A 20,208-nucleotide genomic window follows, 5' to 3' on the forward strand; every position below is an offset into this window, starting at 1 on the left:
ATTCTAGCAAGAGACAGATGAATATAGAATGTGAGAAGTGCTGTCATAACAGATGGGAGAGCAATTAATTTGGCTTAGACTTAAAATGGGTTTTAGATAGAAGGAGCACATTAGGGAGAGAGGGCATTCCTGACTGAGCAAACAATGTAAAGGCAGTTACAGGGGACACAATGCACTGTGGGTTTAAAGAGCAGAATAACACTATGACTGGGCAGGAAAATAAGAGTGAATAAAGGGTACTGGAAATAAGGATAAGTCCAAGTTGTGAAAGCAGTCACTGATTCTTAGAGATGGGGGACTTTTTTTTTTTTTAACTCCAATTAATAAATGTCTGGGGACATTTAAGTTGTTTAATTTAAACTTCTGATTTATTAGATGTTAAGCACTGATTTAAAAATTAGAGATTAAGCACTGATGTTTACAAAAAGCAAAACTCAGTTGCTAACAATAAACTGGCAACCCAACCCTCCCAATGTTAAGAACAGAAAATAACATGGGAAATAGAGAATGCTCAGATCAGATTTAAAGTCAGAGAAACTTCCTCATATAGATTAAATACTAAGCTGTTGTGATCTATTGACTTAATGGTTAAACTAGGTTTATAAAACAAGAACTGACAATACATGCTAAATTGCCCTGGCAAAGACAAACCTCAGAACATTAGAGTGGTAGTTCCCTAAATGTTCATGTCAGTAACAACCTGAGGTCATGTATCTTTGTATTAGTTTCTCTTAATTAGTATGGTTCCAATACTGCAAAATGCTTATCAGTCACATGAAGGCATTTCAGTACTCCAGCACCTTAACAGGAACATGAAACATTTCTTCCTAATCAGTTTACTTTCAAACAAAGGGCCACATACAGGTTAAAGTTCTCCTGTCTTCTCCCTTTGAAGGATTAACCCTTTTTCCAGCCGAAGTTCATTAAAAATTCTTTATTTAGTATATTCTCTCATCCAGAGAATAAACTTTATAAACATAAGTTATTTTAGAATATTGTAGCAGTTTTTTGATAGGTAATTCGATTAGTAGAATTATAAAAAGGGAAAAGGATTACCAGAAATACATTAATTCTAACAAAGCTTCAGGAAAATCTTGATTATTAAAACCCTTTGTATCTTACAAGTTTTGCATATATAGTTTTAGCTCTTCAGAGCCCTCTACTAATAAGGCACATGCAATAGTAAAAAGTTTGCTACTGCAGCCTTGGGGAACATCTCTTAGTGTTGTGTTGGTGCTTCTCTGACAGAATATACTTTTAATTGAGACAGTCACATACTTATATACATTATAAATTCCAAGTATAAACACTGCAATTAAATGATGAACTGAAATAAAATCATAAATCCTCATATAGTAGCCTCTCACAAATTATTTAAATTTCATAAAAATATGAAATGTTAACACAAGTGGAATGGCAACTGACTTTATGAAAGCTCATACACTGAAACTAAACATGAAATTTCGAGCCTGTGATATGGAGTGATTCTGTTACCAAGGAGCATCCCCTCATTGTATAAATAGCTACTGCTTTTCTTCAAGCCAGACTTAGGATGGTTTTGATGATCAACATTGTCCTTTACCCTATCCATGACTCAAAATGGAGGACTCTTACTATCTCTTGATTTTTTTTAGCTTACTTAAGATGAGCCCTGAAAAGGAAAAAGATCACTAAAATGATTATCTTCAGAAGTATCATCTCCTTACTGCAGATAATCCTTGACAACAGGAGCCTCTGATTCAGCCAGATTGCAACAGATTCCATGTTGGTATCCTGTAAGGTTTCCATGTTCCTGGAGAACATCATGCAAACTTCTTCTTAGTGGCCGTGAACCTCTCCATGTACTAAAAATCATGAAAGAAGAATATGTGGTATTTTGGCACAAGCAAATATTAGCCTATTTTTTAATTAGGATTTTGTGATTTTTTTTCATTTAGGTTTTTATTGGGTAAGGTCTTTTTCATTTCCTACAAAATTGACCTAACTGCAAATTTAAAGCATATAGTTTAGGGTTTTTTTCCCCCTTGTATTTTAATAGGACACCCATCAAAAGACAAAGATGCTTTACAATAAGCTATCTGGAGAAAAAGTTATCTTGGCACAATACCATTTGGCTAATTCTTAGACTCCACCTCCAAAATGGGGAACAAATCTGTTGACATAAACAGGATTATGCATATGTCCCATAGCTATCAATGTTCATGTAGGTTATTTCACTGTTGTCACTTCTGGAACAGTGATGAAGTACACTAACTAATACATACCTTATCATATCCTTCCAGTTCTCGAAGTTTCTTTATTTCAAAAAGGTTGCCTTCCACAGCAAGCAGACAGATCTGGGAATCACTGAGGATACTCTGTGGAAGCATGCTGAGCTCAAGACAATTCTCTTCCAAGCGAAGAACTTTAAGGCGAGGACAGCAAGATATCTTTACTGAGATCTGAGATATCTATTGAATGACAACAAAAAAGAATCATAGGAAAAAGCAAAAGTGCGATTAAGATTTTTTTTTTTTTTTTACTAAATTAAAACAAAAACTTGACCATTTGTCCTAGTTCTTTCTTTTACCGCCTCCATTTTCTCACTACCTACTCATTCCCAAAGGCTGTGTTATCTGGCTTCTGTTATTCCTCCTCCACTGTTTGGAAAAAGATGCTGTTTGAAGGTCACCAGTGGCTTTTTAGAAACAAAAGTGTTCTAATAAAAGCACTATTACAGAAAATTTGAGAATCACATAAGTTTAAAGAAAAAAGTTACCTCTGATCTGCCACCGTGAACATTTTGGTGCATTTACTGCCAATCTTTTATGTGTATGTTGATACCATTATACTGCCAAAGTCAAAGATTCACTGTCCTCATTCCTTACTGGATTTGACTACCATCTCCCACTTCTTTCTGCTTCTGACCTTCCCCCGCACCCTGCCTTGTGCTCTCCCTCTCTCACTCACCTCCCTTAAAATCTTTTTAAAAAAATCGAACTTAAATGAATTTGAACAGCAATGTATGGCTATTGTATTAGACTATGCAAATACAAATCCATAGGCGCTAAAAAATTAAAGGTCACCTAGTCTCACTGTTTTATGTTTAATCATTTAAGCCTTATGTCTAGATGATTTCTCCAGTCGGATACATATTAAGCAAGGAGTTTCCAAAGTAATGGAAACAAATTTCAAATATTTCAATTAAAGCTGTCCAACAATGAAACAGGCTATTGCCAGAAAGCCTGTCACTTAAAAATTTTCAGTAAAAGCAGGACACACTTGACAAAGATGTCAAAAAAGGGACAATAAATTATTCTGTCCAACTCCAAGAACTTAGGAGTTAAAGCCTCTTTTCCACTCTGACATAGCTCCTTGCTAGATGACTAGAGGCATATTTGAGGAGGATCTGAATTCTTCAAGATTTGTGAGACAGTTTAACTTTTGAAATTATCTCACCCCATTATCCATCCCACTCTCCTAAAAAAAACCTACATAATACACACACACCCAGTATCTCAACTAATAGCCCTTTGAGCTTGGAAATTAGTCCAGCCCATAGAATGTACTGCTCATCTAGCCTCTGATACCCAGCTCCAGGGTTATGGTTTAGAAAAGTATTATACAGGAGACTAAACCCAGGTGATGCAGGGGAAAAAAAATCCCTTAAACTCTAGACCTGGTTCTGGTTGAGATTGAGTTCGATGACCTGCAGCTCCCCCACTGTGTCAGGTATGCTCCGAATCTGATTCTTGGAGAGATCCACCACATCCAGGTGTCTTAGGCTACAGAGTTGTGGTGGTAGTGCTTGCAGCTGGTTCCCAGAGAGGCTCAGGGTCTTGAGGGCTGCCAGCTGCCCAAAGGTAGACGGTAGCTCTCTCAAGTGATTGTTGTTTAAGCTTAGCATCTCTAGTTTTTTCAGATTGCATAACTCCTCGGGAAGAACAGCTGGCAAAGAAAAATAAAAACCTGAATCTGATACAGCTGAGAAACACCTTTAAGTTTAGAAAAACTACATGGCTACATGATAAGCCTCCTATCAATACATATAAAATTCTCACATGTGCCATTTATAAGTATTGCATTTTACCAACATAGTCTTCAGGAAATGTGGGTGCTGTCAAAATACAGGAAAGCACTTATGTATATATTGGACTCCTTTTGTAAAAGGACCTTGGCAGAATCCGACAGCAATTTTGTGGGATTTGTTAGGCCCTCCCCTTCCCATTCCATCTCCTTTCTAAGTTCGCTGGCTGTGCACTACATCCCAAAGATGGTCTTCACTTTCAAGTCCAAATTAAACCAGTACCAATCATACCACCAGAGGAAGCGTGTAGATGTAATTACAAGATAGCTTCAAGGACTCTGACATCCTCCTGCATCTTGAGCTCTCAAAAGTTTCTCTCTTTTTTTTTAGATTTTATTTATTTATTCATGAGAGACACAGAGAGAGAGAGACAGAGACAGAGAGGCAGAGGAAGAAGCAGGCTCCATGCAGGGAGCCCAATGCGGGACTCGATCCCTGATCTCCAGGATCACGCCCTGGGCTGAAGGCCGCGCTAAACCGCTGAACCACCCAGGCTGCCCTCAAAACAGTTTCATAACAAAAACAAGCTTGTAAGAGAAAACCACCCTTCTTAACAGCTGATCACTAGCAAAAGCTTCCCAAGTGCAAAAGCCATACTGAGTTTGTTGTTGTTCAAGGAGAGGCTCTTCAGCAGAGTGAACTTCCCTATAATCACAGGCGGTAGGCTCTCGATCTTGTTGTTGGACAAGTCGATGGTCCTTAGATTGCTGGTCAGCTTCTGCAACTCGGGGGGGAACTGGAGAAAGGGGTTCAGAGTGCGGAGAATTCCTCACCGATTAACTTCACCACCCCGCCGTCCCTCTCCCTTTGATTTCCCTGGTCGGTCCCCTCCCGGTCTCACCTCGGTCAGCCCACGGTCCTTCAGCTGAAAGACACCAGTTTTCTGCGCGGTTTCCACATGAGCGCGGAGGGCACTGTTTCCCATCCTAGGGCCGCGGCTCAGGTCCCTGCGGGAGGGAAGCGCAGCTGTCACCGCTCAGCCAGGCATCCGGCCACCCCCTCCGCCTCTCGGCTGGGTCTCGTGCCCAAGCTGTCACCTCCTGCCGACTCCTAGATCTTGGGGGCCAACTAAAAGCGGCAAAGAAGAAAGGGGAGAACAGCCCGACCACCAGGCCCAGCAGCTTTGGCAGGTGTTCCGAGGCTGGACGCCGCTGGAGCCTACGAACGATCAGGGAGCTCCGGACTCATCTTCTACCCCTCAGCTCACAGCCGGCTTAGCTAGAGAAGACCCACGGCCCGCGCTCCCCCGGGATGCGCTCCCCGGGCTTCCGCCCGGGAAGAAACGCCCTGTGACGTCATCTATCCGCGCGGCGCGTCCGCCTGGCGTTCCACTCACTCTCGGCGCCCGCCCGGGACTTGGGTCCCAGCCATGGCCGCTGCGCACCCCTGGGACCCCGCGTGCGAGCCAAGTGCTGCCGGGCTCCTGCTGAGCCACTTCGTAGCGTCGGGGATGGTCACTCAGGTGCGTGGGCGGCGATGGCGTCATTAAGGGGGTGCCGACGGTGGCGACCGAAGATCGCTGTGAGGTGGTGGTGCCGGGCAGCGGGCGGGTGTGCGAGGGTGCTGGGTGGCGGCTGTGCTGTGGCAGAGGCCGATGGAGCCTCTTCCAGGCAACAGTAGTGACGGTTCTGCCGTGGTTGCGCGAAAGCGGGTTCGAGTAGAGAGAGGATTTTTTTTTTTTAAAGATTTATTTATTGATCATGAGAGACACACAGAGAGAGGCAGAGACACAGGCAGAGGGAGAAGCAGGCTCCCTGCAGGGACCCCGATGTGGAACTCGATCCCAGGGCTCCAGGATCACGCCCTGGGCTGAAGGCGGCGCTAAACCGCGGAGCCACCTGGGCTGCCGGAGAGAGGATGTTTTGAGTGTCTGCGAGCGAGTTATCCGGTCAGTTCGTGAGAGATCATAAAGATCCATCTTCCTCCCGCTTTTTCGCACCCGATGATACCGCCTCTATATTGTAATGGGTGCTGGGGTTGGGAAATAGGGGTAAGTAATTAAAACACAAACATTCTCAAACAAGCCTGTTTGTGTGAGGTACTGAAGCGTATTTGGGGCGGGAGACGCTGGGTACATGAGAGGGTCAGGAAAAGCACGTGATGTTAATAGGCAAAAAAATGAATGAAAAAAAAAATAGCAAAGACCCGAAAGACCTTGGAACGTGAATGGAGGAGGGGAGTATTAGAAGAGAAGAGGAAGATTAGCCCAAGCGGTGGTAGTTTTAGGTTCCACAAGAAGAACATGCTCATATGCCAAAGGAAACGAGCCAGTGGATGGGAGAAATTAAATATGTGAGGCAATAATAGAATCCAGGTGGCCGAAGTGACAAGGGAATGGGAAAAGTGAGGTAAGGGAAAGAAATTTTGAGATAACGAGCAAGTTGAGGATTTTCGCTGAAAGAAGCTGGAAAGTAGGAAGGTAAAATCATCTGCAGAGATTAACAGTATGAACATGATGGAAGATTTATGGAAAATACACAACTTTGTATACCTAGAAGAGTCATTAGAGTCTTGTACCTTACATTTTTTTTTTAAGGTTTATTATTAGAAAGAGGGGAGGAGGGGCAGAAGGAAAGAATTTCAAACAAACTCCTCTCTTAGCTAAGTAGGAAATGGGACACCCTGCTACAGCCCTGAGATTAGGACCTGAGCTGAGATCAAGAGTGGCTTAACCCAAGGAATCACCCACGTGCCCTTACCTTACAGTATTTTTAAGATAAACGAAAAGGGCCCTTAGGTGGCTCAGGTGGTTAAGCCTCTCACTCTTGATTTCTGCTCAGGTCCTGATCTCAGGGTCCTGGGATGGAGCCCTACCTGTGGCTCCATGCTGAGTGGGGAGACTACTTTAGGATTCTCTCTCCTCTCCCCCTGCCCCTCCTCCTCCATGCTTGCTTGCTGTCGCTTGCTCTCTCTCTCTAAAATAAATAAATAAATAAATAAATAAATAAATAAATAAATCTAGAAGAAGAAGAAGAAGAAGAAAGAAGAAGAAAGGAGGAGGAGGAACAACAACTAAGGTCTAAGGAGACCCAAGAAATTTAGGCAAGGTCACTTAACTAGTGAAATAGATCACAGAGCGCTCCCTGCTCTTAACTTCTCTGCTATACTGCCTCCCTTTTAATGTTCCTCAGCTAGAATTCAGTATGAAGTGGAAAGAATGAAAAAGAAGAAAGGATGTCCACAGACACAAGTTTATCTGTATATATTATGTACACACGGTGTTATCAGGATTTTTATATTACACATAAAGTCCTGGATTTCAGCTTCTTGTGCCTAGCAACAGAATGAACAGAAATGCCTCAAGCAGATTCCCTTTTTCAGGATCCTTTCATTTTCAGTGTCCCTTTATCCTACTGGCATATAAAGCATATAATATAAAATGGCAATGATCAACAGTAAAGACTTTTCTGTATTCCCCAGTCCTTGCCCTTTTTTTTTTTTTTAAGTAAGATATAGAGCTAAGTCACTGTCCTCAAATAGTTAGAATTTCTATTAGAGAAATTTGACAACTCTCTTTTTCCTTTCTCCTTTTGGCTCTCCCTTGAATACTCTTCTTTTTCCATTGGTTTCCCTTGCATATTTTTGGCTAAGCTCCATTACCCTGCTGTTGAGCCCAGAAGTTCACTAGTTTGCATGTGTGCAGTTAAGATTAGTGTATACACAGGGCGGGATGAAGAGATACCAGAGAATGAGTAAATTACAGTGAGAAATGGGAGATGTTTTACTTTCATTTACCTTATACCTAAGAGAAAGCAGAAAGAAGAGTAAAGGTTATGCTGATATGATGGAAATGCAGTAAATTAGATTTGTCCTCATTTAAGCCATGATACATATTTATGGAATGAAGTTGAACTAATACTTTACTCCTTCAACCCTCAGTTTTGCTGTATTTTGTCTTATATTCCTCATTGAATGGCATGTCTATCTGTCCAGTCACTGGAGCTAGGATCCTTGGAGTTAATATTGACTGACTTTATCCCTGGTATCCCATATCAACCAAGATTTTTCAGTTTCATCTCTCCAGGGAATCACATCTCTGTCTTCCTTTCCTTTTTAACTGCTACTGACCTAGTCCACGTTCTCATCTTCTCACCTGGAATGCTATAGTAACTGCTTGTCTAAATATTCAACCTTCAGTCCCATCTCTCACCTAGCTTTTTTGGTTTTTAGTGGTAGGTCTTTTTGTGGTAAAATACTCCTAATATAAAATTTACCATTTTAACATCAGTGTATAATTCAGTGGCATGAAGTATAGTCACAATGTTGTGAATCTATTTTCAAAACTTTTTTTTATCAACCTGATGGAAACCCCATACCCATTAAGTAGTCACTCTATTCCTTACTGCCCCCCCCAGCCTCATAAGTTCTATTTTCCATATTATCCTCTTTAAATTTCTAAAATATGTATTATATATGAACATGTTACCTCGTCACCAGAAAACTTTGAATTACTCTCATTTTCTGCATTATAATTGTTTGTCATAGTTATCAAGATCTTTCATGATTAAGTAGGAAACTACATTCTCAGATTCATCTTCCCTTTCTTTTCACATATATATCAATACTAGAATATCTTTTCCTTCCCATCCATTCTGAATCTTCAATTGCCTAACTTAATAAATGCTAATAAAGTGTGTTATCATTGGTCAGCAAATTTTTACTATTAGGGGCCAGAGAATAAGTATCTGAGGCTTTTAGGTCCATATAATTGCATCTGGTGTATAGTGTGAAAGAAGCCAGAGATAATAAGTAAATAAATGGGTGCAGTTGAGTTTATTCTGAATCCTGAAATTTGAATTTCATATAATTTTCATGTGTCACAAAATACTATTTTTCTTTTAATTTTTTTCTTCCCAGCATTTAAAAATATAAAAACCATTCTTAGCTTATGGCCTATACAAAAACAGGCACTGAGTGGGGTGCATTTAGTTCATGGACTATCATTTTCTAACCCTTTTCCTATAAGATATGTAAAGATCTAAATATGCTAATATTCTTGAAAAGAAGAAAAGAGCGACGCCTGGGTGGCTCAGCGGTTGGGCGGCTGCCTTCGGCTCAAGTCATGATCCCGGGAGTCGGGATGGAGTCCCCGCATCAGGCTCCTGTGAAGAGCCTGCTTCTCCCGCTGCCTGTGTCTGTGCCTCTCTCTCTCTGTGTCTCTCATGAATAAATAAATCTTAAAAAAAAAAAAAAAGAAGAAGAAGAAAAGAATACAGAGAAAATTACGGATGGACTCGGGATGAACAATATTCTTATTCTGAAGCAACCTGCAATTTAAGGAGGCAATATATGCAAGCAATATTTTGCATGAAATGAAAGGATAAAAAGGAGGATATAAGCTTTTTAGAAGAAGAATTCCACCTGGACAGAAGATTCCTTTAAGAGAGTGAGAATGTGGGGCACCTGTGTGGCTCAGTGGTTGAGTGTCTGCCTTTGGCTCCGATCGTGATCCCAGGGGTCCTGGGATCAAGTCCCACATCAGGCTCCCTGCATGGAGCCTGCTTCTCCCTCTGCCTGTGTCTCTGCCTCTTTCTCTCTGTCTCTAATGAATAAATAAAATCTTTTTAAAAAAAAAAGTGAGAATGTGAAAAGAGGCAGCCAATAAAGATCATTTAATGAATCAGATAAATGATTCCATGGTGGGAAACTATTTGATTTTAGCCCTCAGAAAGTCAGAGACTAGGTCTTGGTGATTTGTATAGAGGTGATTCTCCACCAATCTAAGCCTCAGCCTTCTTAACCTTACCAGCCTTCTCTGGTAAGCTGTCACTAATGTAAATATATTGTGCATAGTGCTTTAGGAAATAGAACACAGTGATTAAGTGTTTTTTGTTTTTCTTATTTTTTAAATATTTGGCCAAAGGACTTGTGATAGTGAATATTTAGTTTTTTGTTTGTTTTTTGTTTTGGTTTTTTTTTTGTTGTTGTTGTTTTTAAGATTTATTTATTTGAGAGGGAGGGAAAAAGAGAGAGTATCTATGGGTGCACAGAGGGGATGGGCGGAGGGGAGTAAAAGGAAGAGGGTAAGCATACCAGGCCAACTCCTCACTGAACATGGAGCCCAAAGTGGTGCTCAGTCTCATGACCCCAAGATCATGACCTGAGCTGAAACGGAGAATCAGATGCTTAACCCACTGAGCTACTCAGGCGCCCAGATGGTATTTTGCAAACAGGAAATATACATTGCTACTGTTACACTCTGTACTTCTTTTTCCCCGGGGGCAGTGTTGGACATAATAAATCCTCATGTTTTAAGTCTGTGGGTTTGCTATTCCAGTGCACATAGAAACTTTTTGTGACTTACGACTGCTTTCTCTGTTCACTTACCAATAGGAGATGTTAAATATATCTAAGAAATCAGCACCTTACTTTGTGAACTTCTCCAGACTACAGCAGATCTCAAATATTCAAGCTGAAATCTACCAGGTAAATTATGTTGGACTTTTTACTTTCTAGTACAGGGAAAAAAAATCTTGATTGATTCCAATAGCAGTTCTTTTGCACTTAGAACATTGTCTAGCACATAGCCAGATAAGTGTTTACTTATAAGTGATAGTAGGAGTTAGTAGTAGCAGTAGCAGCAATAGGGCTTGAACACCAAAATGAAAATCTTCAGTAAATCCCCTGGGCTATCATAACAAATCTTTCTCCCTCCCCACAAATATTCCTGGGTTAAAGACTATGCCTTTTTTACTAAAGTATAAGCCTTCAGGCACCATTCTACATGAGCTAAATGTTATTTTTCTTATTAATGTAGAAAAACTTGGAAATTGAACTTTTAAAACTAGAAAAAGATACAGCAGATGTTGTTCATCCTTTCTTTTTGGGTAAGTAGTTTGATGAAATAGTAATCATTGGAATTTCAACTTTTTCTTGGATAACCTTATATAAGCACCAGGCAATAAAATTATGATATACCGTAATTTTTCCAGGTATTTCCCCAAAGCTAATGAAGTCTTCTATTCCGTGCTCAAATAGAAGTCTTATTCATTTGACTAGTACAAATAGCATAAAATGTAACCAAGGTAGGAGCTCCTCAAATTCAGGAAAGCTTGAAAGACCAAGAAGGGCTGAGAAACTTTCCAGATTAAAGGAGACTAAAGGGACTCAATAGCCAAAGCATAGTATGGTCATGGACTGAATACTTGATTAGAAATTTCTTTTGCTATAAGGTACATTATTGAATTAATTGGTGATGTGTCTATATGGACTGTATTAAATATTGGTAGTATTGTACCAATTTTAAATTTTATGAATTTGATACTTGTAATATAGTTACATAAGAGAATTTTCCCATTTATGGAAATACATGCTCAGGTTTTAGGGGTAAGAATTTCATGTTATGTACAACTTAAGTGGATCAGCAAAAATACATGTACTGAGTATGTGGAGAAAGAAGAAATAAAAATGTAGCTAAATGTTAATAGTTGGTGAGTTTAGGTGAAATGTATATGGGAATATAATGAAACTTTTCTGTAAGTTTGACATTTTTTTCAAAATAAAATTTAAAAGTGGCAATTGGCAGCCAGTAACTGAATTCTGGTCAAAATATTAAAATGATCAGAAATAGTTTGTAAGACAAATGCTTTTTTTTTTTTTTTTTTTTTTAATTTATTTATGATAGGCACACAGAGAGAGAGAGAGAGAGGCAGAGACATAGGCAGAGGGAGAAGCAGGCTCCATGCACCAGGAGCCCGACGTGGAACTCGATCCTGGGTCTCCAGGATTACACCCTGGGCCAAAGGCAGGCGCTAAACCGCTGTACCACCCAGCGTTCCCCAAATGCTTATTTTTTAATGTCCATGTAGAATATTAGAGGCAGATAGATTTTATGTGAAGAATATGGCTCTGGCTTATAAAAACTGAACTAGGAGTAGAGTTGAATAATGCAAAGAATTTACTTTTTTTTTAATTGGAGTTTTTGTTGCCTGGTGCTTATATAAGGTTATCCATAACACCCCGTGCTCATCCCGCCAAGTGCCCCCCCTCAGTGCGCATCACCCAGTCATCCTAACCCCCTGCCCACCTCCCCTTCCACTACCCCTTGTTCATTTCCCAGAGTTAGGTGTCTCTCATGTTTTGTCACCCTCACTTATATTTTTACTCATTTTCTCTCCTTTCCCTTTATTCCCTTTCACTAATTTTTATATTCCCCAAATGAATGAGACCATATAATGTTTGTCCTTTTCCGATTGACTTATTTCGCTCAGCATAATACCCTCCAGGTCCATCCACGTCAAAGCAAATGGTGGGTATTTGTCGTTTCTAATGGCTGAGTAATATTCCATTGTATACATAGACCACATCTTCTTTATCCATTCATCTTTCGATGGACACCGAGGCTCCTTCCACAGTTTGGCTATTGTGGACATTGCTGCTATAAATATTGGGGTGCAGGTGTCCCGGCGTTTCACGGTGCAAAGAATTTAGCACTGGATTTTGTTGTCAGCAGGCAAACTAAGAAAATTGTTGAAAGTAAACTGGTTTGATATTAAAGATAGCAAAGGGCAGATACTTAGGAGGGAAATATATTAATTTTTGACATTGGTAACATCAAAGCAAAAAGAAATTATTAGTGATTTTAAAACTTGTCATATTGTTGGGATGTGTGGGTGGCTCAGTGGGTGAGCATCTGCCTTTGGCTCAAGTCATAATCCCAGGGTCCTGGGATTGAGTCCCACATCTGGCTCCCTGCAGGGAGCCTGCTTCTCCCTATGCCTATGTCTCTGCCTCTCTCTGTGTCTCTCGTGAATAAATAAATAAATGAAATATTTTTTAAAAATAAAAATAAAACTTGTCATATTGCTAACTATAATTCCTGTTTCTGGTTTGTATAGCTCAGAAGTGTCATACTCTGCAAAGCATGAATAATCATTTGGAGGCAGTGTTAAAAGAGAAGAGGTCCCTCAGGCAAAGACTGTTGAAAACCACTTGCGAGGAAAACTTGCCTATTGAAGCTGTTTATCACAGGTTAAATTAAAAAGTAGAAGTTAATGATTACGCATGTTTCCTAAGGGTATTTTTTGTTTAGACTGATAGTTATTTCACAGCATAATTCATTAAACAATATATTAGTGATTATGTCTGTTAACAGTACTATTAATGCTGATACATAAAACCAGAAAGAAAATCTTTTGCTTTTAAAGAGTTAAGCTGTGGTGAAGAGAAAGGCATTCCTTTTGCCAACTGTGTTTTGGGAATGATGTAATGACTTCAGTGAAAGAAATTAGATCAATAATGTATAGTAAGATGGGTAAAAATTATTTTATTACATACAGACCATTTTTTATGAAGTAAACTTACTGTTCTGTTAATGTTGCCTATATGTAAAAATTCTCTTAGGGAGTTTAAGTAGGGAGAGGTGAAAACAATGCCAGCTAAAGGGGGAAAAAGACTGAGTCCTAGACTTATTTGTGCTTTTTGTAGGCTTCAAAACCTTAGGCAAATGGTTCGTGTAGGTAAATAGTTTTTGTAGGCTTCAAAACCTTAGGTAAATGGTTAGCCTTAGTTTCCCAATCCATAGAATGGGCATACTCTGTTGCTCTTTTCCTTGTATGAGTATTGCAAGTATAATAATGAACAGTAAAGAAGCAAACATCTAGGGATCTGATTGCTAACCTTCTCCACCAATGCCTCATTAGCTGACCCTGAGCAAATCAGTACCTTTCTTAAGTGTCAGATATTTTATCTTTTAGTAAAAGAATAAATATAAAAATCTCATTCTTGTGGATATATTCAGTTATCTGTTCAGTACAGTAAAATACCATTAATGTATATATTATACATTATATATCAGAAGAACTGAGTAATGATATTAAAGCATTTTGCAAATACGAAGGTTCAAAGTGGTTTTGGCTATAGGCAGTTTCAGTCAAGTACATTTATCCTTACTGTCTTCACCCTTCGAGAATGAGTAGATTGAAATGTAATGAGATTTAATCTGGGAAAATTACTTATAGGATAAAATTATTAACATTAAGTTTTGTCTAATATTAGGTTGGGTACCAGATATTATTAGTGTTATCGCTCTTTTTCTTTTTGGATGACAAGTTAATTTCTGCCTAAAGTGAAGGAAAATGACGTTTTTATCAGTGGTATTTCCATGAATTCAGAAAGGTTATTATTGGCTCACTGGGTTGATTGTAATTCTCTTTTCTTATACTAAAAGTCCAAATTAAAAATAAAAAAGAACACAAAATAACTTAAAAAAATAGTTGACTTTTTTCTCCCTCTTTCAGATACATGGTACATTTACTGGAATTGGCAGTAACTTTCATCGAAAGATTAGAAAACCATCTTGAAACAATCAGAAATATCCCTCATTTAGATGAAAATCTAAGGAAAATGGTGAGTATTAACAATTTAATTATCGCAACTACTTCACATTACATTGGCTCTATTTAGTTCCTTTATACTAGAATCTCAACTGTGTGAGCTCTTTGTTTAAATTTTTTTTTTTTTTCTTTTTAAAAGAGGGAGAAGTGAGGAAGAGGCAGAGGAAGAAAGAAAGAGAATCTTGGGTAGGCTCTATGCCCAGTGCAGAGCCTGACTGCAGGGCTTGATCTCACAACCCTGAGATCATGACCTGAGCCAAAATCAAGAGTGACTTAACCAACTGAGCCACCCAGGCACCCCTTTGTTTAACTTTTTGATGGCTAATATTCTGAATAAATTATTTCTTAAAATTAAGATGGATTTTGTTAGAGCTTTTTTAGAAGTCATTTTACATTGTTTTATTCTAATATTTAATAAATAAATCTTCTTTTTTATATTGTGCAAGGGGCAATGCTATAGGTATCAGGAGAGAGAAACAAATATGACCAATCCCTGCTCTCAAATTCTCAAGGTTTAGTGAGAGAGCTGTAAGATACTCTCTATCTTGGCTTAGTTGGTTGAGCACCTGCCTTCAGCTCAGGTAATGATCCTAGAGTACCAAGAATGAGTCCTGGGAATTGAGCCCCTCTTTTGGCTCTGCACTCAGTGGGGAGCCTCCTTCTCCCTCTCCTTCAGCCCTTCCCCACTCATTCTCTCTCTCTCACTCTCTCTCTCTCAAATTAAATACAATCTTAAAAAAAGAAGAAGAAGAAAATTAGCACTGGCAGTTTGGGGGAAGAGTGGTACTTCCCCTTTGTTTTTTTTAAATTTTTATTTATTTATGATAGTCACACACAGAGAGAGAGAGAGAGAGAGAGGCAGAGACACAGGCAGAGGGAGAAGCAGGCTCCATGCACTGGGAGCCCGACGTGGGATTCAATCCCGGGTCTTCAGGATCGCGCCCTGGGCCAAAGGCAAGCGCCAAACCGCTGCGCCACCCAGGGATCCCCAGGTACTTCCCCTTTGGCTGATACTTAAAGATATTGAAAGGGAGATTAAATCAGAGTTAGTTTATGGAATGCCTTGAAAAGCAGACCAGGAAGCAGACTTTACTCTCCAAGTATTGGGGAACATTCAACAGTTCAAATGGATTTTTGGTTTGATTTTTATTTTAGAGCAGGGTAAAGAGGATGACTTACACTGTAATGGAGAAAATATTGGATAGAGTAGACCGAGTCAGGGGCTCCCTGGATGGCTCAGCGGTTTAGCGCCTGCCTTTGGTCAAGGGTGTGATCCTGGAGTCCCGGGATCGAGTCCACGTGGGGCTCCCTGCATGGAGCCCGCTTCTCCCTGTGTCTCTGCCCCCTTCTCATAAATAAAATCTTAAAAAAAAAAAAAAAAAAGGAGATTAAGTCACTCAAAGTATGGACAGACTGCTCAGCATCACCTGGAAGCTTGTTAGAAATGCAGAATTGCAGACTTAATTCACCTTAGACCTTCAGAATCCGAATCTGTAGTTTAACAATTTCCTCAGGTGATTCCTACACACATTAAGGTTTGATAAGCTGTAGGCTAGAGAACTAGGCAAATGAAGCAAAGGCAGAGAAACTTAGAAAATAAATACAAGCATTCAGATACAAGATTTAAAGCATAGGAAAACAAAAGATTATGTAGATTTTTATTTGGGATGGCAAATTTCTAGAATATGTCTACTTTTTGGACAAGGGACACACCCATGATCATGAAGTATCTAGCCTTGGTGACTTGAAGGTGAGTAGGATCAAGAAATCAAAAAAGCTAATGACTTTGTTTTCTGACATGCCTTGCACAGATAGTAAATCTTCTGTCATTGTTGAATTGCAACTGAATTGAGTTTGAGATACTGAAAGTACATTCAGTTAGAGATTTTCAATAGACAAATATGGGACTGAATTTTAGGAAAGAAGTAGTTTTACAATATAAATTATGTGTCATCCGCTTTGAGGTGATAATTGAAGACAAAGGGAGGTGAACTTATAAAGAAAAAGCGTGTACTATAATAAGTGGGGAGAACACAATTTTAAGATGCCTTTGTATTAAGGGGCTAGAAAAGGTTGGGTGTGAACTTTTGGTATCATAACCATTTATGATATAATAATGATGTATTAATGACAGACGTAATTTCTCCTGTTTTCTCCTTCTTTCAAATACTACAGAGCATGGCTTTAGCAAAAATGGATATGTTGGTGACTGAGACAGAAGAATTGGCAGAGAATATACTCAAGTGGCGAGAACAGCAAAAGGAAATTTCCTCTTGTATTCCCAAAATACTAGCAGAAGAAAATTATCTTCATAAACATGATGTTATAATGCCTTCTTTACCTTTTACTTCTAAAGTTCATGTCCAAACCATTAATTCCAAGTGATCGTCAACTGTTTATTTTTGCCTAATTATATGTAGTCATTGAAGTCTATTTCTAGCCAATTGTAATATGGGCATTTATAGGCTCTGCTGCTAGCATTACTGAAAGAGCTCTCTTTATATTGAAATACTAAGATTCCAAGTTCATTAAGACCAAATTGAATTTTCTTTTGTTTTTTTCATGTATTTTCATTCTACTTTTCAGTAAAACTCTTGAAGATCAAATATGACAGTATCTCAGAGAGGAGACTCTTATGTCATCTTTTTTTTTTTTTTTTTTTTTTTTTTTTGTCTTTTTAAATGCTTGTTTCTGAATTAAAAGAGTCTCCTTGGAAATGAAAGTATGTTGAGTTTCGCTGTGAGACAGTTGCTAAGTATATACGAAAGAACAAATGTAGTAGGCCTGGCTGCTGTCCTTTGAAAGGCCTGCTTACAAAGTTGGCTCTTGTCTGGCTTCTTGGAATTTAGATTTCATCAGGGCTCCTTCCACTATCACTGGTGATTAGAGTTGTTCATAGTGACTCAAGTGTTTCTGCAGTGTGGTTCTAGTCTCCCATTCCTTCTGGGAGTCTATAATTTTGATGTATATTAGACAGAAGGTACCTGTGTGGCTAGCCCATGATCATAACCCTGGGCACTGCGTTTCTAATGAGCTTTCATGAAAGACGTTTGACACATTACACCTTAGTTACTGTGGGAATTAAGCATATCCTGTGTGAGACTCCACTAGCAGAGGGCTCTGGAAGCTTGTGTCTGGTTTCACCTGGGCTTTGCCTCATGTACCTTTTCCCTTTGCTGTTTTACTGTGTATGCTTTTGTTAATATCATGCCCCTGGATACAGTGATACGCTGAACCCTGTGAATTCTCCAACCATCAAACCTGGGGGGAGGGAATATTCAAAACCCTGAGACGTGGGGGGGAGGGGGTAAAAAAAAAATAAAAAGACACTGAGACATGAAGAAATTTCTGAGGGTGTTCATGGGCAGGCTTATGAGCAGGCAAAGAAGAAAGGTAGAATAAAGAACAGAAAAAGCCATATTATAGTAAAACTTTAAGTGGTTTGCCTTACAAAATGCTCAGATATTTTACCTGAGACTATTGTACATATAAAAGAGAGCTGTATATTGGGGCGCCTGAACAGCCCAGTCAGTTAAGTGTCCCAACTCTTGATTTCATTTTAGCCCATGATCTCAGGGTCTTGGGATCAAGCTCTGGGTCAGGCCTCACTCTCAGCAGGGAGTCCATTTGAGATTCTCTTCCTCTGATCCTCCACCTGTGCTTTCATGCACTCTCAAATAATTTTTTTTTTTTTTTTTTACGTGGTGTAACACTAAGCCTTACTTAGGGTGTATTCATTTGTATGAATACTATAACTACCTCTGGGTTATTTTTCAGACTTGGTATTTTCTTTTGCTTTTAAAAAATAGAAGCATCAGTATTTTTATGCTTTTGCATTCTCTGTCAGCAAGGTTCTCTGATCCTTTTCATCGTACTCCTTAACACAAGAAGACCTCAACACAGTGACTGAGTAAAGTAGTTCTTCATAAGGAAGCGGGATCATTATTGAAAAACTGCCAGAACAATCAGGGATCATATTTTGAAGCCTACTTTGCTGACTTTGTAAATGGGATATAGAAGAGTGGTTGCAACATCTTGAACATTGCCTAAGATTGTCTAGTCATTTGAACAAAGTTTTAGTTGTATTTCATTAGAGGTTTGTTCAAGCCCAGCCTTGGTTTCAAACATCTTACTCTTTTTTTTCTTCATGTAATTTCATATATTTTTGTGTGTGTATATATATTTATATTTATATATATACTATGTCACAAAAATTGATAATGCCTGGCTTTATCTTTTTATCTAGTATGTCTTTCTCAAAATTAAAAAAAAATAATAAACCTGTAATTTGTAACTAAAATTTTGTGGCCCTTGTCTGAATCCTATGTGATAGATGCTCTATGTAGTGTCTGCAGTTCAAGTATAGTTGCATAGGCCTATAGGTTACCTGACTCAAAAGCTTGAGGTAAGTTAAGACTGAGGCCTACTTTGGGTTATTGGCTGGGTTGATTGAGCATTCCAACTTGATTTCAGCTCAGGTTATGATCTCGATGTTATGGGATTTATTCCTGTATCAGGCTCTGCACTCAAGAGGGGAGTCTGCTTCTCTCCCTCTCTGACCCTCCAACACCCATCCTCTCTCTCAAATAAATTTTTTTTTTTTTTTTTTTTACCTTTTTTTACCAGTGATTCAAATAAATCTTTAAAATAAGAAAGGTCTACCTTAAAGAAATTTGGGCAGCCCCAGTGGCTCAGCAGTTTAGCGCTGCCTTCAGCCTAGGGCCTGATCGTGGACACCCGGGATCAAGTCCAGCATCTGGCTCCCTGCATGAAGCCTGCTTCTTCCTCTGCCTATGTGTCTGCCTCGCTCTCTCTGTGTATCTCTCATTAATAAATAAAAAAATCTTTGAAAAAAAATTTAGTAGTATGGTAGTGTATCATTACACAGGTTTTAGGGATACTAAAGAATGCTCTGTACTGTCTAGGTGGGAGAGGTCATCAAGAAAATGTGACTACCAGTTAATCTGTGAGCTGGACCCCAGCAGTTAGAAGCTCCTCATCCCCTCCCCTATCCCTGGAATGTTGGGGATATTAGCTGCCCAAAGGACCTAGCCTTGAGATAGCAATGTACTGAGACCTTCTGTATGGTATACATGACAACCCAGTTAAGGCCTCTAAGTATAAACTTCTAAGATTTGGCAGATAGACTTGGGGATCTACAAGACACTTGGAGATCTACTTGTCTTGTAGATCCCAAGACAACCCTCATAATGTAAGCTCCCTTGCTTATTAAATCTGCCATCTACCAACTTGGAGGAGCCAGCCTCTCTTCAGTCTCATTCTGCCCAATAAATACGGGGGCCAATTTTAAGTTGCACCTGGAAAACAAACTTGTGAATCAACAGAGGTACATGAGATTTGTAAATTCATAACCAACATAATGATGCCACTCTGGGGTGTCTGGGTGACAGTCGATTAAGTATCCAGCCCAGTTTTGGCTTAGATTGTGACCTCAGGGTTATGAGACTAAGCCTCACATCAGGCTCTGTGCTGGGCATGGAGCCTGCTTAAGATTCTCTTCCACTCCCTCTGCCACTATCTCCTGCCTCCTAAGAAAAAAAAAAAAAGTCACTGAAGAATATTTTGGAGGAATTGAGATGCCGCCTGGTTTTTCTAGCATTTCCCTTATTTTACCCCTTCCTCCGATCTATGACTATATGTTCTAACTTTTAAAATATGTTTTAATTTCCTTTTTCTACCTGGAAACATTGCCTACTTCATGAATTCTTGGGATGATTGAATAAAATAATAGATGAAAAACAATCTATTAGTACATAATAATAATAATCTATAGTACATAATAATAAG

The 20,208-nt window shown here is 39.2% G+C and overlaps 2 protein-coding genes across 6 annotated transcripts; one reads left to right on the top strand and one right to left on the bottom strand.

The window, feature by feature from the left end:
* Positions 1 to 346: 346 nt before the first annotated feature.
* On the bottom strand, positions 347 to 5,436 carry LRRC57 (leucine rich repeat containing 57). Of its 2 annotated transcripts, none has more exons than XM_077880783.1 (6): positions 5,403 to 5,436; positions 4,908 to 5,013; positions 4,664 to 4,802; positions 3,659 to 3,927; positions 2,265 to 2,450; positions 347 to 1,844 (listed from the first exon to the last, which is right to left on the bottom strand). In XM_077880783.1, the coding sequence occupies exons 2-6, from the start codon at positions 4,989 to 4,991 to the stop codon at positions 1,803 to 1,805; spliced, it is 720 nt and encodes a 239-aa protein (XP_077736909.1). In that variant the 5' UTR covers positions 4,992 to 5,013; positions 5,403 to 5,436; the 3' UTR covers positions 347 to 1,802. The 2 variants fall into 2 exon arrangements, with proteins under 2 accessions (XP_077736909.1, XP_077736910.1); XM_077880784.1 differs by lacking the exon at positions 5,403 to 5,436 and adding an exon at positions 5,104 to 5,386.
* Positions 5,371 to 17,762, top strand: HAUS2 (HAUS augmin like complex subunit 2). Of its 4 annotated transcripts, none has more exons than XM_077880785.1 (6): positions 5,371 to 5,528; positions 10,400 to 10,492; positions 10,824 to 10,893; positions 12,904 to 13,036; positions 14,305 to 14,413; positions 16,576 to 17,762. In XM_077880785.1, the coding sequence occupies exons 1-6, from the start codon at positions 5,436 to 5,438 to the stop codon at positions 16,783 to 16,785; spliced, it is 708 nt and encodes a 235-aa protein (XP_077736911.1). In that variant the 5' UTR covers positions 5,371 to 5,435; the 3' UTR covers positions 16,786 to 17,762. The 4 variants fall into 4 exon arrangements, with proteins under 4 accessions (XP_077736911.1, XP_077736912.1, XP_077736913.1 ...); XM_077880786.1 differs by lacking the exon at positions 5,371 to 5,528 and adding an exon at positions 5,636 to 6,056; XM_077880787.1 differs by lacking the exon at positions 5,371 to 5,528 and adding an exon at positions 5,636 to 5,954.
* The last annotated feature ends 2,446 nt before the right edge of the window (positions 17,763 to 20,208 follow it).

Source organism: Canis aureus, chromosome 32, assembly GCF_053574225.1.
Source record: "Canis aureus isolate CA01 chromosome 32, VMU_Caureus_v.1.0, whole genome shotgun sequence".
NCBI classification, from domain to species: Eukaryota; Metazoa; Chordata; class Mammalia; order Carnivora; family Canidae; genus Canis; species Canis aureus.

Coding starts and splice junctions, on each gene's coding strand:
- HAUS2 (XM_077880785.1), top strand. CDS start 5,436: ATGGCCGCTGCGCACCCCTGGGACCCCGCGTGCGAGCCAAGTGCTGCC. Junction 5,529..10,399: donor CGTCGGGGATGGTCACTCAG/GTGCGTGGGCGG, acceptor ACTTACCAATAG/GAGATGTTAAATATATCTAA. Junction 10,894..12,903: donor TGTTCATCCTTTCTTTTTGG/GTAAGTAGTTTG, acceptor TGGTTTGTATAG/CTCAGAAGTGTCATACTCTG.
- LRRC57 (XM_077880783.1), bottom strand. CDS start 4,991: ATGGGAAACAGTGCCCTCCGCGCTCATGTGGAAACCGCGCAGAAAACT. Junction 4,803..4,907: donor AGGACCGTGGGCTGACCGAG/GTGAGACCGGGA, acceptor CCCTTTCTCCAG/TTCCCCCCCGAGTTGCAGAA. Junction 2,451..3,658: donor TCAATCTCAACCAGAACCAG/GTCTAGAGTTTA, acceptor GTCATTCAATAG/ATATCTCAGATCTCAGTAAA.